Source organism: Entelurus aequoreus, linkage group LG14 (genome assembly GCF_033978785.1).
Source record: "Entelurus aequoreus isolate RoL-2023_Sb linkage group LG14, RoL_Eaeq_v1.1, whole genome shotgun sequence".
Classification (NCBI taxonomy): Eukaryota; Metazoa; Chordata; class Actinopteri; order Syngnathiformes; family Syngnathidae; genus Entelurus; species Entelurus aequoreus.
Window position 1 is genome coordinate 10785435 of NC_084744.1, and position 15031 is coordinate 10800465.

At 37.6% G+C, this 15031-nt stretch overlaps 1 protein-coding gene across 6 annotated transcripts in view; it reads right to left on the reverse strand.

Moving 5' to 3' along the window:
- Positions 1–666: 666 nt before the first annotated feature.
- LOC133665254 (zinc finger protein Helios-like) overlaps positions 667–15031 on the reverse strand; it is an 85351-nt gene continuing 70986 nt past the window's right edge. For all 6 annotated transcript variants that reach the window (XM_062070504.1, XM_062070505.1, XM_062070502.1 and 3 more), the window contains 3 exons: positions 13475–13612; positions 13196–13309; positions 667–1706 (listed from right to left, as the gene is read on the reverse strand). In XM_062070504.1, coding sequence (XP_061926488.1) covers positions 904–1706; positions 13196–13309; positions 13475–13612 — 1055 coding nt within the window. In that variant the 3' untranslated portion in view covers positions 667–903. The remainder of the gene's footprint in view (positions 1707–13195; positions 13310–13474; positions 13613–15031) is intronic.

The window sequence follows — 15031 nt, forward strand, 5'->3', positions numbered from 1 at the left end:
TGAATTACGACATTACTATGTGCCGTAAACGGAATTTTAGGTGACGTCATTTCTGTGTCCATAGAAATGACCAATCACGGAAGGGAATCCGTTGTCTAAGAATAAAGAAATATCTTGGAAATATTTAAGTGGACAATGGGAGTGTATATTTTGACAATAAACTACAAAATAATACAAAACAAACTAGTCCCCGCCGGCACTCACGCTACCGCTCCCTCTCTTCTCTCGCCCACACACTCACTGACGTCACTCACCTCACGGCCACACACATACGCTACTGTCATAACATTTTCTTTCCAATTCATTAATTAGGCAACTAATTTGAAACTAGTGTGGGTGGCTCTATATATACTAGCCCACTGCAGACACATGCAGAAATCAACAAGGAATCGAAAAGTATTAAATCTGTGACAAAAATAATATCCGCTCTGTCTAAACGATACCGTTTGATCAGCTGCTCGTCATCAAAAAAAACCAAAACATTGTTCCGTTCCCTGAACGTTCGCGCACGTCTCTCTCGCCTCAGTGCCATCCCCTGCTGGCAACTCCTAACCACTTAAGACACCTCTGAAGGTCTCTTAAATATCGTGGAGAGTAGGAGTGATTCTTAGACTTAAGAATGTTGATAAAAAGCTTTTATTCTTAAGTTTGAGAGTAGGACTAAATTTCGCAAATTCTCAGGACTTAAGTGTAAAATGGCACTCTAAGAAGCTTGATAAGTACGGCCCCTGGTCATCGACTCCTTGAGAGGTTTTGTTTTTAAAATGGTTTGAAGACAAGAATTGAATCAGCACACGCTGCCATCGAGCCTTCACATGTTTGGTCAGCTGTCACGTAGCTGAAAAGGCGCTTCCTTCAGCCATTAAAAGCTTGGTAATGTTTTTCCTGAATCTAACAATCTTCTTACTGGAATGTGTGCTTACCACGGACGATATGTGAGGAGAACTCATAGCGGTCTTTGCTGTTGTGGCCACAGATGTTACACTCCAGTGGATCCCTGTATCCATGGCAACCCATGTGGATGGTGTACATGACATGGTCCAAGAAAAGCACTTGGCAATGGTCACAGTGGAAGGCTCGCAACTCCTGGCCGTCTCGTCCAAACACCCGCATCGCTTCCTGACTCGCCAGCCTCTCTGTGGATTCCCGCAATACCCCGCTCCTGATTCCGGACCCGCTTCTGGGCGACACCTCTGTCGCGTGATCGCCTGAATAAGCCACGGGACTTGAGCGAGACCTTTGGATTGGCGGGAGACTGCCAGCAAGGTTGGTATGCCGTTCGTGGGTGCTGCTTCGAGCCGAGTCGGGCGAATCTCCTCCACTGTTACTCGGTGATTCCTCTTGCCGCGATTGTGTCGGTCTCACCGATCTGGCAGCAGGCCCATTGGAGATGGCGTGGCTGGGGAACTCAGAAGGTACAGGAGGCTGGGGTGGCAGTGAGTCAGTGTTTCCTGTATGCTCAGCTCGATTACCAACTGGCAGAACGTGATGGTAGAGCGGGTTGACCATAGGCATGACCTCGGTCATGGACAGAGGGTGGCCTGGGTGTTGGATAATGGGCCGAAGTGTGTCCGATCCCAGGTAAGTGATGGCATTACTCATAGCCTGGTCCATCATGTGGGCTGACATCAGTTCGGCCTGCTTCTCAAACTTGAGGCCCATCTCATAGCCCATTTCAGGGTAGCTGTAGCGCACCATCTTTTCACCTGGAAAACATAGAGCAGGAAGATCACTGGGGAGTCCCAACGTTTACATTTCTGAGCACACAAATCTGCTTTGACAATTTATCTTCACTTTTTTAACGTTAAAACCATAAATTGTCCAGGGAAAATCCAATGGCTAAGATTGAGACGTATCCTCGACTAGGACAAACGCGCAAGACTGTCCAGAACACGGAGAAACCCCTCGAATACATCTGCTTGATTGGTAGCTCTGTAATATTGTTTAAAAAAGTATAAATAAACACAGAAAAATGTACCTTTTCACTCTGCCAACTTTCTACTGGGCATCCCCCTCATGTATTTTTAAATCCCTCTCAGACTTAGCGCCACTGGGAGGGCTTACTCACTGATATGAATACGTAGATGCCACTTTCAGGCTTGGCAGGCTCGCCATCTTGAGCAGAGGTTTTATACGACCAATCAGACCAGTATGCATTTGACTGGCACCAACATTTTAATACTTGATTAACCCGTATCTCAGTTGAATATTGTAGTAAATAAACACAGCTTTCCCCTGCTCAAGATGGTGGCCGCGTTGACTGGTCGTTCCGATGGCAACCTTCCAATTGTGGCAACCTTGTCCACCAATGCATTTTATATGCAACACCAAACTGTCCATCATTGTCAGTATGCAAAGTTTTTCGATGGTTGCGTTTTATATATAAATCACTTGGCCTGGTTCCCCTTATTTGCGTTCTTTTAAGTGTGGAGACTCCAGTCGCTACAGCTTAAGGTCGCAGGACATACTTAGAATGTTTGTTCCTAGAGCCGATACAAATCTTGGAAAAAAAAACTGTCAGATATGCTGCTCCATGGTCGAATTTACGAAAGGATCTGAGGTTACCTAAACTCATGACTTTGGGGGAATTTCAGGCCATTTTAAAGGATCGAGAAACTGTTTCTCTATATTATTCATTCGGTCTATAGTTTTAGTTGATAACGTTGACAAACTTCTCGGTTGATGGCATCAACTTTTTACTCTATAGGTGGGAAGCATGATTTATGATCTAGTAATAACCTTTCCAAACTCAGAGGCGATTCAGCAACAGCAGCTCAGTAGCTAGCTTACCTTTTGCTACATGGCCAGAGTATCAGGGTCTCTGTGATCAACACCAAGTGTTACTGTGCCAGAAAAGTAGTTCCTCTGCGTTACCGCATACAATGTTGCTATCTACAGCTTGGTTCTTCACATTTCAGACTTGGTATATTATTTCCCTGTGTTTTGAGTTTCTTTCTGTATCAGCGCTCCTTCCTTTGGCATTTTCACCCGTGGTTGACTGCTCGTCCCACGCCGGTGCTCTTTGTGTTTTTGATACTCTGCTTTTTGGAAACAAGTGGTACAAAGAGTTTGGCTGCTGGCAGGAAGGGAGGAGCGAAACCGGTTTCTGGTGACATTGATTGGTTTTGTTTCTTTGATCGCATTATTAGAACGACGTCTTCTAGGCAAGTGTGTACATACAACATACATATAACTAATGGCCAATTAGTCAATGCAGTCAGTAGTCATCATTATTTGTCATGAGCAAACCAGAAAACTGGCCTTAAAAAAATACAAGAACTGGCTAGAATTCTGGTGAGACCGTGGTTACATAGGGAGTTTTTTTTAGGAGGTAATATTGAAAAATGCCAAATATCCTCACACTCTCATCTTTTTATCGACATGTTATGCTCAATATTTGACATGTGCAAGATTGAGGCTTGGAAATCCCCATCATGCGTGTCAAACCCTCCACAATAGGAATGCGGTGAGTGTTTCTGAACAAGATTGCAAGCAGCCAGTTACAGGTGTACCTAACCACACGATGAAAAACATTTCCTTGCCACTCGTCGTTGGCACGCTCTAAACTCCTCAATCTGTGTATCTAATGGGTGCCAAAATAATACAGAACATTGTGTTGAAACACGGATACAAACAGGCACTACCTAATTCATCCAAAAATGTATTTAAGAAATGACAATTGTGAACAGAAAAGTTCAGACTATTATTTTGACATAATTGACAGTATTGCTTGTATTGCGTCACGTGACTTGTTCCCCGAAGTAAAAAAAAACTGGTGGCTTTTGTGCAGCAAGCAGCGCACAGACCCTTGAGTACGCAAGGGGTCTCGATCTTCCTGCAAAAAGCAAATATGAGCATAAAATCAAACTATACAATGGAATAGATCCTTATACTTGTTAAAAAAAAAGATTTGTCGAGTGATATCGAAGATTATACGTTGGCGCGTTCCCAGACATATGGAACCAGATATCATTCTACATGACAAAACAAACGAAAACTTGGAAAAGCATGGAGGTTTACAACTTCTTTGTGTGTGGATGGGTCAAGGAAATTGGTATCAAGACTCTCCTGGGTAAATAAGTCTAATTTTTGCTACGGGAAGGTTACATTTCAGGATTTAACTTCGCGTCTAATGCCATGTTTGTTGCGGTTGTTGCACACGCCATTTACGAGTAGCGCGTTTTCCCCGTCTTTATCAAAATACAACAATAGATGTCAACATTGTGTATGTTGTGAAAGATTAATTTATGATTGTTTATCAAAATATAACTATATATGTCAACATTGTGTAATTTACTGAAATGTTCATTTAATAACGTATTATTGTTTATCAAAATATAGTTATAGATGTCAACATTGTGTATGTGCTGAAAGATTAATTTATGATTGTTTATCAAAATATAACTATGGATGTCAACATTGTGTATGTGCTGAAAAAATCCTTTATAATTGTTTATTAAAATATAACTATAGATGTCAACATTGTGTACGTGCTGAAAGATTCATTTATGATTGTTTATCAAAATATAACTATAGATGTCAACATTGTGTATGTGCTGAAATAATAATTTATGATTATCAAAATATAACTTTAGAATTCCACATAATGCATAGGGATGATACTCGAAACCGGTTTTCCCGGTTGTTTGATAAGAAAAGAACCGAGTCCTCGGACTCGAAACCCTTTTTGAGAACCGGTACCCGTTATCGAGACCACTATAGTAAAGGAAAAGAGTTGATTCTTTATTCGGAACCCGTCCCGACCAGAAATGCTCCGTGGGACATCACAATAAATGACGTCACGTAGCTCAGTCATTAGGCGCAGATAGGGAAAGCAGGAAAACAATGGACGGGAAAAAGCGCTCCAAGGTGTAATAAAGTTCAAAACAAATGCTATAATCCATCGAATAACTTTACTGAGAGATTTTAGCAGGGTAAAACACATGACGAACACTTTTACGACCAACCGGAAACATAGCAACCAGGCTAGCAACGCACCTCCTTTACGGCAGCTGTCGCAACGTTCTTAAAACAACCGCAGCACATACATATATATACAACATATCTCCCTTTTTTAACTTTTGTTTTTCTTTCCTTGTAAACAAAACAAAATCACACTGTAGATGTGTTGTCGGTCTAATTATAAATAATGCAGACGAGGCGTGTTGGCTGAGTTCTTGACGTTTACTTTCACAGCGTGGCAACATGCAACACTTTTCGGGGCTACCGCGCATGCTCGTAACTCCCGTTGCATGCTGGGTAGTGTAGTTGTTATATTCTCTAGCTCATAACATTTTTCCCACTATAAAGAAATAATGTTAACTCAATAAAGTGTATTTCTTTTTTAGCTTTAACTTTTCATTTTTTAGCATTGTAACCACATTTGCAAACAACTTTTCTCTTCATAGAATTTTCTTTCAATAAAGAAATAAAGTGCAAAAATGTCAAAGCATCATAACAAACAGTTATGTCAAATAGCAGCAGAAGTGCACTTTTTGGAGAGCTGTATTATTTTCAGTTTTGTGCCCAAGGGACTGATTTTATTTAACACTATATTATTATTTATACACCTATAGTGATCACAGAGACAGCTTGTTTTTGTGTTACTGTATATATTTGTTTCTCTGAAAAATCCCACTTAATATACTTTGGGTAACAACAGTCAATATTTATTTATTTTATTTTATTTTTTTAGGTGGGTAACAGTCAATATTTATTTATTTATTAGATTTTATTTTTTTATTATATAATAAAAGTGAGCTTTTGTTAAACCAAATATTGTGGGTTTTTTTCCATATACAACAACCTATCTGGACTCAATAAGAGAATCGATAAGGAATCGGTTCGATAAGAGGATTCGATAATAGGCTCGAACTCGATAATTCCTTATCAAACATCATCCCTAATAATGCATGTGCCGAAAGATTAATTTACGATTGTTCATCAACCTATAACTATAGATGTCAACACCGTGTATGTGCTGAAAGATTCATTTATGAATGTTTATCAAAATATAACTTTAGATGTCAATATTGTGTATGTGCTGATTGTTGTCTTTGGTAAAAACTTAACTATTTTAGGCTTTGCTCATATTTGCTTTCTTTTTGAGTTGAGTTTCGAAACATATTTGTAGCAAATATGTTTTTGTAAGATATACAAGTAATATCAAAATAACACTTAAAAGTTTATCATTTATATATATGTATATATATATATATATATATGTGATGCTTAGTAGATTGTTTGCCACGACAAGCCTTGCATCATCATCCTGATTTTCTTGCTGCATTCCAGAAATGTGGGAAGGTGTACATGTCGGATAAGAACTTTGGAATGTCGCTTGAGGTTAGAATTCCAGTTTGCAAAACCTCGGGCAAAACTTTTGCTAAATGCATAGCTCGGACGGGAGAGGTGCCCACAGTCACCCCAAATATTGTAATACAATCAATATGGGTTCAGAAAAACATGTAAAGCGACTTTGGGTACTTAGAAAAGCGCTATATAAATCCCAGGTATTATTATTATTATTATTAATTCTAGGTCATTATGGAGTAGTACCTCAACTGACAAGCTGATTTGGTTCTGTGAGGGGCTCTTAGCCCAAAACACTTCACGTCGTCCATTGACATGAAGTAAAAATCATTGTAATCAGTGCTCGGCACCCCAAAGCAGGACAATGTTAACATGTAACATGCTTTTTAAAAATGAAAAAGTAAAGTTTGGATAATACATATTTTTATAAAAACAATCCAATGGAATTCACTGCTATTAATTACAGTAGTTTTATGAAACTGTAATAATTTACATTGGAGAGTGGACTTCTACGGTATCTCCTTGCAGCTGCTTCGTCGCCAAACACGCTTTTAACTTTTGAGATGTGATTAATCATGAATAATCGCAGTAAATTACTTGTTGACATAATTGAAAATGATTTTAAAAGACCTGCAATTTCATTACCAAACATTTTTAATTATTTAGTTTCTCTGCCTTTCATTGTGTATTTTAATAATCATTCTGTACAGCGCTTTGGTCCACAAGTTTTTAAATTGTTTTACAAAAAAATTTGAATTGAATACGTGATTCATGCAGGACATTTCTGTGATTGACCACATGGGTTAAAGGGGAACTGCACATTTTATGGGATTTTTGCTGATCATTCGCAATTCTTATGTTATTTTAATGCATTCTTACTCGTAAATAAACGCTAGCAAAAGCCATCTAACAAAAGAACCAATAGGCCAAGTGCTCTAGAAAACCTCCAAAAACCTCCATCATTGTTTTATATACACGCTGTAAGTATACATGTAATGTTTTAACATTGATAATATGTAATATTTACAAAACCCAAAACCACTGAAGTTGGCACGTTGTGTAAATCGTGAATAAAAACAGAATACAATGATTTGTTAAAGTTAAGTTAAATTAAGTTAAAGTACCAATGATTGTCACACACACACGAGGCGTGGGGAAATGTGTCCTCTGCATTTGACCCATCCCCTTGTTCACGCCCTGGGAGGTGAGGGGAGCAGTGGGCAGCAGCGGTGGCCGCACTCTAACCACTAGGCCACTGAGTAGATTTGCAAATCCTTTTCAACCTATATAAAATGATAAATCATAACCTATATTCAATTGAATACATTGCAAAGACAAGATATTTCACGTTGGAACTGAGAAACTTTGTTTTTCTAGCAAATGTTAGCTCAGTTGGAATTTGATGCCTGCAACATGTTTCAAAAAATCTGGCACAAGTGGCAAAAAAGACTGAGAAAGTTGAGGAATGCTCATCAAACACTTATTTGGAACATCCCACAGGTGAACAGGCTAATTGAGAACAAGTCAGAGCCATGGAATGCTTAGTCATTCACAAACAAGGATGTGGCGAGGGCGAGGGTCACCACTTTGTGAAATTGTCCAACAGTTTAAGAACAACATTTCTCAACTAGCTATTGCAAGAAATGTAGGGATTTCACCATTTACGGTCCAAAATATCATCAAAAGGTTCAGAGAATTTGGAGAAATCACCGCCGTAACATTGAATGCCCGTGACTTTCGATCCCTCAGGCGGTACTGCATCAAAAAGCGACATCAGAGTGTAAAGGATATCACCACATGGGCTCAGGAACACTTCATAAAACCACTGTCAGTTACTACAGTTTGTCACTACACCTGCAAGTGCAAGTTAAAACTATACTATGCAAAGCCAAAGCAATTTATCAACAACACCCAGAAACGCTTCTGGCTTTGCTGGGCCCGAGCTCATGTAAGATGGACTGATGCAAAGTGGAAAAGTGTTCTGTGGTCTGACAAGTCCATATTTCAAATTGTTTTTGGAAACTGTGGATGTTGTGTACTCCGGACCAAAGAGGAAAAGAACCATCCGAACTGTTATAGGCGCAAAGTTCAAAAGCCAGCATCTGTGATGGTATGGGGGTGTATTAGTGCCCAAGACATGGGTATCTTCTGCTGGCCCCACTATGGACTGGACTCTCACTGTTATGTTGGATCCACTAGGGACTGTACTTAGAGGGGGGGGTTACCCACATATGCGATCCTCCCCAAGGTTTCTCATAGTCATTCACATCGAATGACTATGACTATGACTGCTTATTTTGGCAAGACAATGCCAAGTCACGTGTTACAACAGTGGGGCTTCATAGTTAAAGAGTGTGGGTACTAGACTGGCCTGCCTGTAGTCCAGACCTGTCTCCCATTGAAAATGTGTGGCGCACTATGAGGCCTAAAATACGACAACGGAGAACAACTTAAGCTGTGCATCAAGCAAGAATGGGAAATAATTCCACCTGAAAAGCTTGAAAAATTGGTCTCATAAAAAATTACTGAGTGTTGTTAAAAGGAAAGGCCATGTAACACAGTGGTAAAAATGCCCCTGTGCCAACTTTTTTGCGATGTGTTGCTGCCATTAAATTCTAAGTTAATGATTATTTGCAACATTTCTCAGTTCGAACATTAATTATCTTGTCTTTGCAGTGTATTCAATTAAATATAAGTTGAAAAGGATTTGCAAATAATTGTATTCTGTTATTTTTCTTACCATTTACACAATGTGCCAACTTCACTGGTTTTGTACAGAGTTTGATCATTTTAAGCATACGGCGGCAGATTAACTTTACAGACGCATCATAACGTTCACTTTCCCACAACATTACTAATCATGGCAGACTTGATGAGAGACAACAAAGACTACTTTGATGATGATCCACAAACTTCTATTTTTGAGCCTGAACATAAGGAGGATGATCTACAAGTTTTAGAAGCTGTGTGCTAAACAGATGCAGCTTTAGTCAAGCACTAAGCGTCATGTAGCAGTATTGCTAAGTGCTAAACAAGATATACAAACAATCAATATAATAAAACAATCACTTACTGCAGTGGTCCCCAACCACCGGGCCGCGGCCCGGTACCGGTCAGTGGATCGATTGGTACCGGGCCGCACAAGAAATGAAATTTTTTTTTTTATTTTTTATAAATTAAATCAACATAAAAAACACCAGATACACTTACAATTAGTGCACCAACCCAAAAAACCTCCCTCCCCCATATACACTCATTCACACTCATTCGCACAAAAGGGTGGTTTCTTTCTGTTTTTAATATTTCTGGTTCCTACATTATATATCTATATAGATCAATACAGTCTGCAGGGATACAGTCCGTAAGCAGACATGATTGTATTTTTTTATGACAAAAAAAAAAAATAAAATAAAATAAAATAAAATAAAATAAAATAAAATACCCGCCCCCCCTGACTTACTGTATAACGTCTTTCTTCACTGGGATAAAGACTGATGGGATGATTATATACCTTCCCCTTTACATGAACAATTCATCATAATCCTCACAAAGGGTTGGAAAAAAAAGTGTTTTTTAGTGTCTTTCTCGTTATATTTGGATCTAAGTTGTATGTCAAAGCCGACCAACTTGTGGGTTTATTTCCACAACCTTCTATTATCCAGGTGAGAGGCATGATTTACAATCTAGAATTAACTTTCACAAACTCAGAGGCAATGAAGCAGCTCAATATATCAATATAGCAGCATAAGCTAGTTAGCTCTTTGTGATCACGGCGCCGCTAAAAATAGTTTGTCTGCGTTAGCGCTTATGACAATATTGCTAAAACGTGGTTAATATTCAGGTCACAACATATAAATGGAGTATCGTTGGCGGTTTTTGGATGATTTTTTTAGAGGATTTTATGGGCAAAATAGTGTACTCCCATTATCTGCATTGTTAGCCACCTTGCCGTATTTTACGAGTTAGTATGCATACAAAAAGAATGTGTGTTCTTGTCTTACATAAGGATTGTGAATAATAGGCAAAATTATGGAAATAATGCAGTTCCCCTTCAAAATTTGACACCTCAAAAACATATCCGTCATGTTTTTGTTTGCTTGTCTTGAATGTTTCGAGGTAACTTGCTATTGTTTGTGCTGAGAAAACTAATAGCTAATTTAATCCCGAATGAGATATTTTGGAGTGATTTGCCAAACATAGACGGTAGGGCTGTGAAACTTAGGGCACCACACAATTTGATTCAATTCTTGGGGGTAACGATTCGATTCAGAATCGATTCTCTATTCGAAATCTATACTTTTTTAATAACATTGGATGCCAATTCTATGATTAACTACATTCCTCCCAGTGACGTGCAGTCACTGGAGGCAGGTGAGGCGGGGCCTCACGTGCCATCATGGAAAGAAAAAAATGTAAAAAGAAAAAATATTAATTACATTGTTATATGTATCCAGTGATTATACTATAAAGTTATTTTCCATTTAACTTCACCAGTTTTAGATTATTTTTATTGAAAATCGCTGAATTTTCACATTTGCCGTTCAAATACTGAGAAGAGGCTTGCTGTCCAGTTGAGGCACGTCACTCAGTTGTGCCTCAACATGGATTGCGGACTCGGCTAACTGCTGGCCTGCTGTGCAGTGAGACCGTATTGCTATATGAACTATATTATACATTTCCATAGTTTAGTTAGCTGAGGTATATAATGTACAGTGTATTTTGTCAACAACTGTATGTGTGTAAGTATTTCTTGTGCTGAGCAATCATAAAACTGCTGCGAAGACGCACTGGCTGAGGCTCGCAGTAATCCCGCCTCCTTGTGGATAATGCACCCCCGCCGTAGAATGCACACCCTGACGGGAGTGTTATATCAACTACAGCCCACACTTAAACTTTCCACGTGCAAGATTGAATCTATTTAAAAAAGTTATTTAATAAGACGCCAAAAAGGGCCAAAACAATAATGTTTGTGTTGGGGGAGTTGTGAATGACTGCAGGGCCACAACATTAGGTACACCTGCAGACTGCAGCACGGATTTCATATTTCAGTCATTCACAACTCCACAACTGACCCATCCCTTGATCACACCCTGGGAGGTGAGGGGAGCAGTGGGCAGCAGCGGCGCCGCGCCCGGGAATAATTTTTGGTGATTTAACCCCCAATTCCAACCCTTGAAGCTGAGTGCCAAGCAGGGAAGAATGCTGGTATGAGCTTTTAAACATAACCCGTTAACTGCTGCCAATCAAATGGTGAATAAGATACTCTTTAGGGTTCATATGTTTGTAAATCTGACTGTGATGAAGTCAGTGCCTCACCAGCCGTGAACCTCACCGCACGTCACTGATTCCTCCATAACATAGATAAACAGTTCTGATCAATTTCTATATTATTTAAAAGAAAACTGGTTTTGTATAAAAACATGTTTCCCAAACATTTAATAAAGTCAAATACAAATAAGGCAACAAGAGAAGTATCCAAAACTTATATTTTCTAAAGTAAATCTGTACAGCAGATATAGATCATCTACATCAGGGGTCACCAACCTTTTTGAAACCAAGAGCTACTTCTTGGGTACTGATTAATGCGAAGGGCTACTAGTTTGATACACACTTAAATAAATTGCCAGAAATAGCCAATTTGCTCAATTTACCTTTAACTCTATGTTATTATTAATAATTAATGATATTTACACTTAATTGAACGGTTTAAAAGAGGAGAAAACACAAAAAAAATTACAATTAAATTTTGAAACATAGTTTATCTCCAATTTCGACTCTTTAAAATTCAAAATTCAACCGAAAAAAAGAAGAGAAAAACTAGCTAATTCGAATCTTTTTAAAAAAAATTCAAAAAGAATTTATGGAACATCATTAGTAATTTTTCCTGATTAAGATTACTTTTAGAATTTTGATGACATGTTTTAAATAGGTTAAAATCCAATCTACACTTTGTTAGAATATATAACAAATTGGACCAAGCTATATTTCTAACAAAGAAAAATCATTATTTCTTCTATATATTCCAGAACAAAAATTTTAAAAGAAATTCAAAAGACTTTGAAATAAGATTTAAATTTGATTCTACGGATTTTCTAGATTTGCCAGAATAATTTTTTTGAATTGTAATCATAATAAGTTTGAAGAAATATTTCACAAATATTCTTCGTCGAAAAAACAGAAGCTAAAATGAAGAATTAAATGAAAATGTATTTATTATTCTTTACAATCAAAAAAATAAATTTACTTGAACATTGATTTAAATTGTCTGGAAAGAAGAGGAAGGAATTTAAAAGGTAAAAAGGTATATGTGTTTAAAAATCCTAAAATCATTTTTAAGGTTGTATTTTTTCTCTAAAATTGTCTTTCTGAAAGTTATAAGACGCAAAGTAAAAAAATTAATGAATTTATTTAAACAAGTGAAGACCAAGTCTTTAAAATATTTTCTTGGATTTTCAAATTCTATTTGAGTTTTGTCTCTCTTAGAATTAAAAATGTAGAGCAAAGCGAGACTAGCTTGCTAGTAAATAAATACAATTTAAAAAATAGGGGCAGCTCACCGGTAAGTGCTGCTATTTGAGCTATTTTTAGAACAGGCCAGCGGGCTACTCATCTGGTCCTTACGGGCTACCTGGTGCCCGCGGGCACCGCGTTGGTGACCCCTGATCTACATCAACAATGTGATTTGTCTGAGTGGCTGGACAGGACCGATTAATACATTTTTTTTAAAATGTAAAAACGAATTTAGATATTTTTAATCGATTAAGAATCGTTACAAATAACAATCATGATTAATCTAAAAACGCTATTTTTTTGATATTTCTAAAAGACATTAATAAATGAGAACGTGTGTGTCATGTCATGGCTGTGTTATGTAATTACCCACCCACAAACTTCTGGGGTGTGGTGCTCTTCCTCTTCCCAACATTACTGTGCAGTCTTTCAATAACAAGAGGTCGATCAAACGTTGTCATGGGTCTCGGATCTTTAGGAACGTCACCTGGGGGAAAAAAAAAGATCATTTACTGAACAGCAAGGAATGAAACTATTTCTGTATTCATGAAGACTACCAAAATGCAACATTTAAAGACATATTATGCTTTATGAACACGTTTACTGCCCTGCGTCAAATGGACTTTGCAAGGTTTCAGTTTGAGGAACTTACCTGCGTAAGAACTGGTGTTGGTGGCCGGCTCCAAGCCGATGCTCTGCAGGTAACCATGGCAGCGTTCCTTATGCTCCTCCAGCGAGCTGCGCTGTTTGTAGCTCCGCCCACAGTAGTTACACTTGTGTGGTTTGCCAACTAAAAGGGAAGACATTCAGAAGAGAGCATATTCATATATTTTACAGTAGGAAGGGGATTCATCGCGACATCATTTGTCGCGGTTTACCCGACACATGAAACGTGACAAATTGGGGGGTCGCACTATCCACCTTAGCCGCCAGCTGGTAGTAGAGTGTCTTAAAATGTGTTTGGTGGCAATTTCAACTTTGACCACAGCAACAGTCGTTATGTAGCAGGGGTGTCCATACTACGACCCATGGGTGTCTTCAATTTGGCCCGCGAGACGTCATGAGTTTAATAAGGAATCTGGTCGCAGTGAAATTGCAATTTATATTTCAAAAGTCAATTTTTTAAACTGCCGCTGATTTGCCACCATCTTGTGGACAGCATAAATAAATTTTGTCCATGACAACTTATAATGTTATGACAGCTCCTGAGCACAGCATTTACTTATATGACCCAATGCAAACAACCTTCCGGAGTTATGGTGCAAAAAAAAAAAAAAAAAACCAACAGACATGGTCACACATAACACAATATAATACAATTTGTGGATATTATAAAAAGACGTCCATGCACCATACAAATAATTCAGAATTACACCCATTTAAATACATTACAAAGCATGATGGTAAAAATGCAAAACACTTTCCACACTTATTACACACGTTTGCTGCATTTTAGCTGCTTTGATATTTCTGACCGATTACAAAACTTTAAGGAGGTTGTCACAGAAGTAAACAAGGTAGAAGTCGAACTCTCACATACTCTTAATATCCAATTATATTCATTATCAACTATTTATCTATTAAATTATATTAATATAATATGTACACATATATATATACACATGTACACACACACATGTATATATATATACATATATATATATACATATACATATATATATATATATACATATATATATATATACATACATATATATACTTATATATATATACATATATATATATATATATATATATATATATATATATATATATATATATATATATATATATATATATATATATATATATATATATATATATATATATATATGTATATATATATCTATATATATATATATATATATATATATATATACATACATACATACATACATACATACATACATACATACATACGTTTCAGTTTAGCTCGCGCATACATCATTCACATGCAATTTCACAGGTTCTGGTTAGCATTTCATAGACCTTGGTTATGAAATCTTTCAGATGTTATCCTTAATCATGCAAATAGCACAAGGCTTATACTACATTTATATCCGACGACACACACCCTAAGGACAAAAGTACCACAACACAAATGTTAATGATGTCCAAACTGTTCACAAACCGTTGGAAGTATAAGATTGGCTGACGGATAAGCAAGCAGGTCTCATTTTACAAGCAACTTACAAAATGAAACATAAAA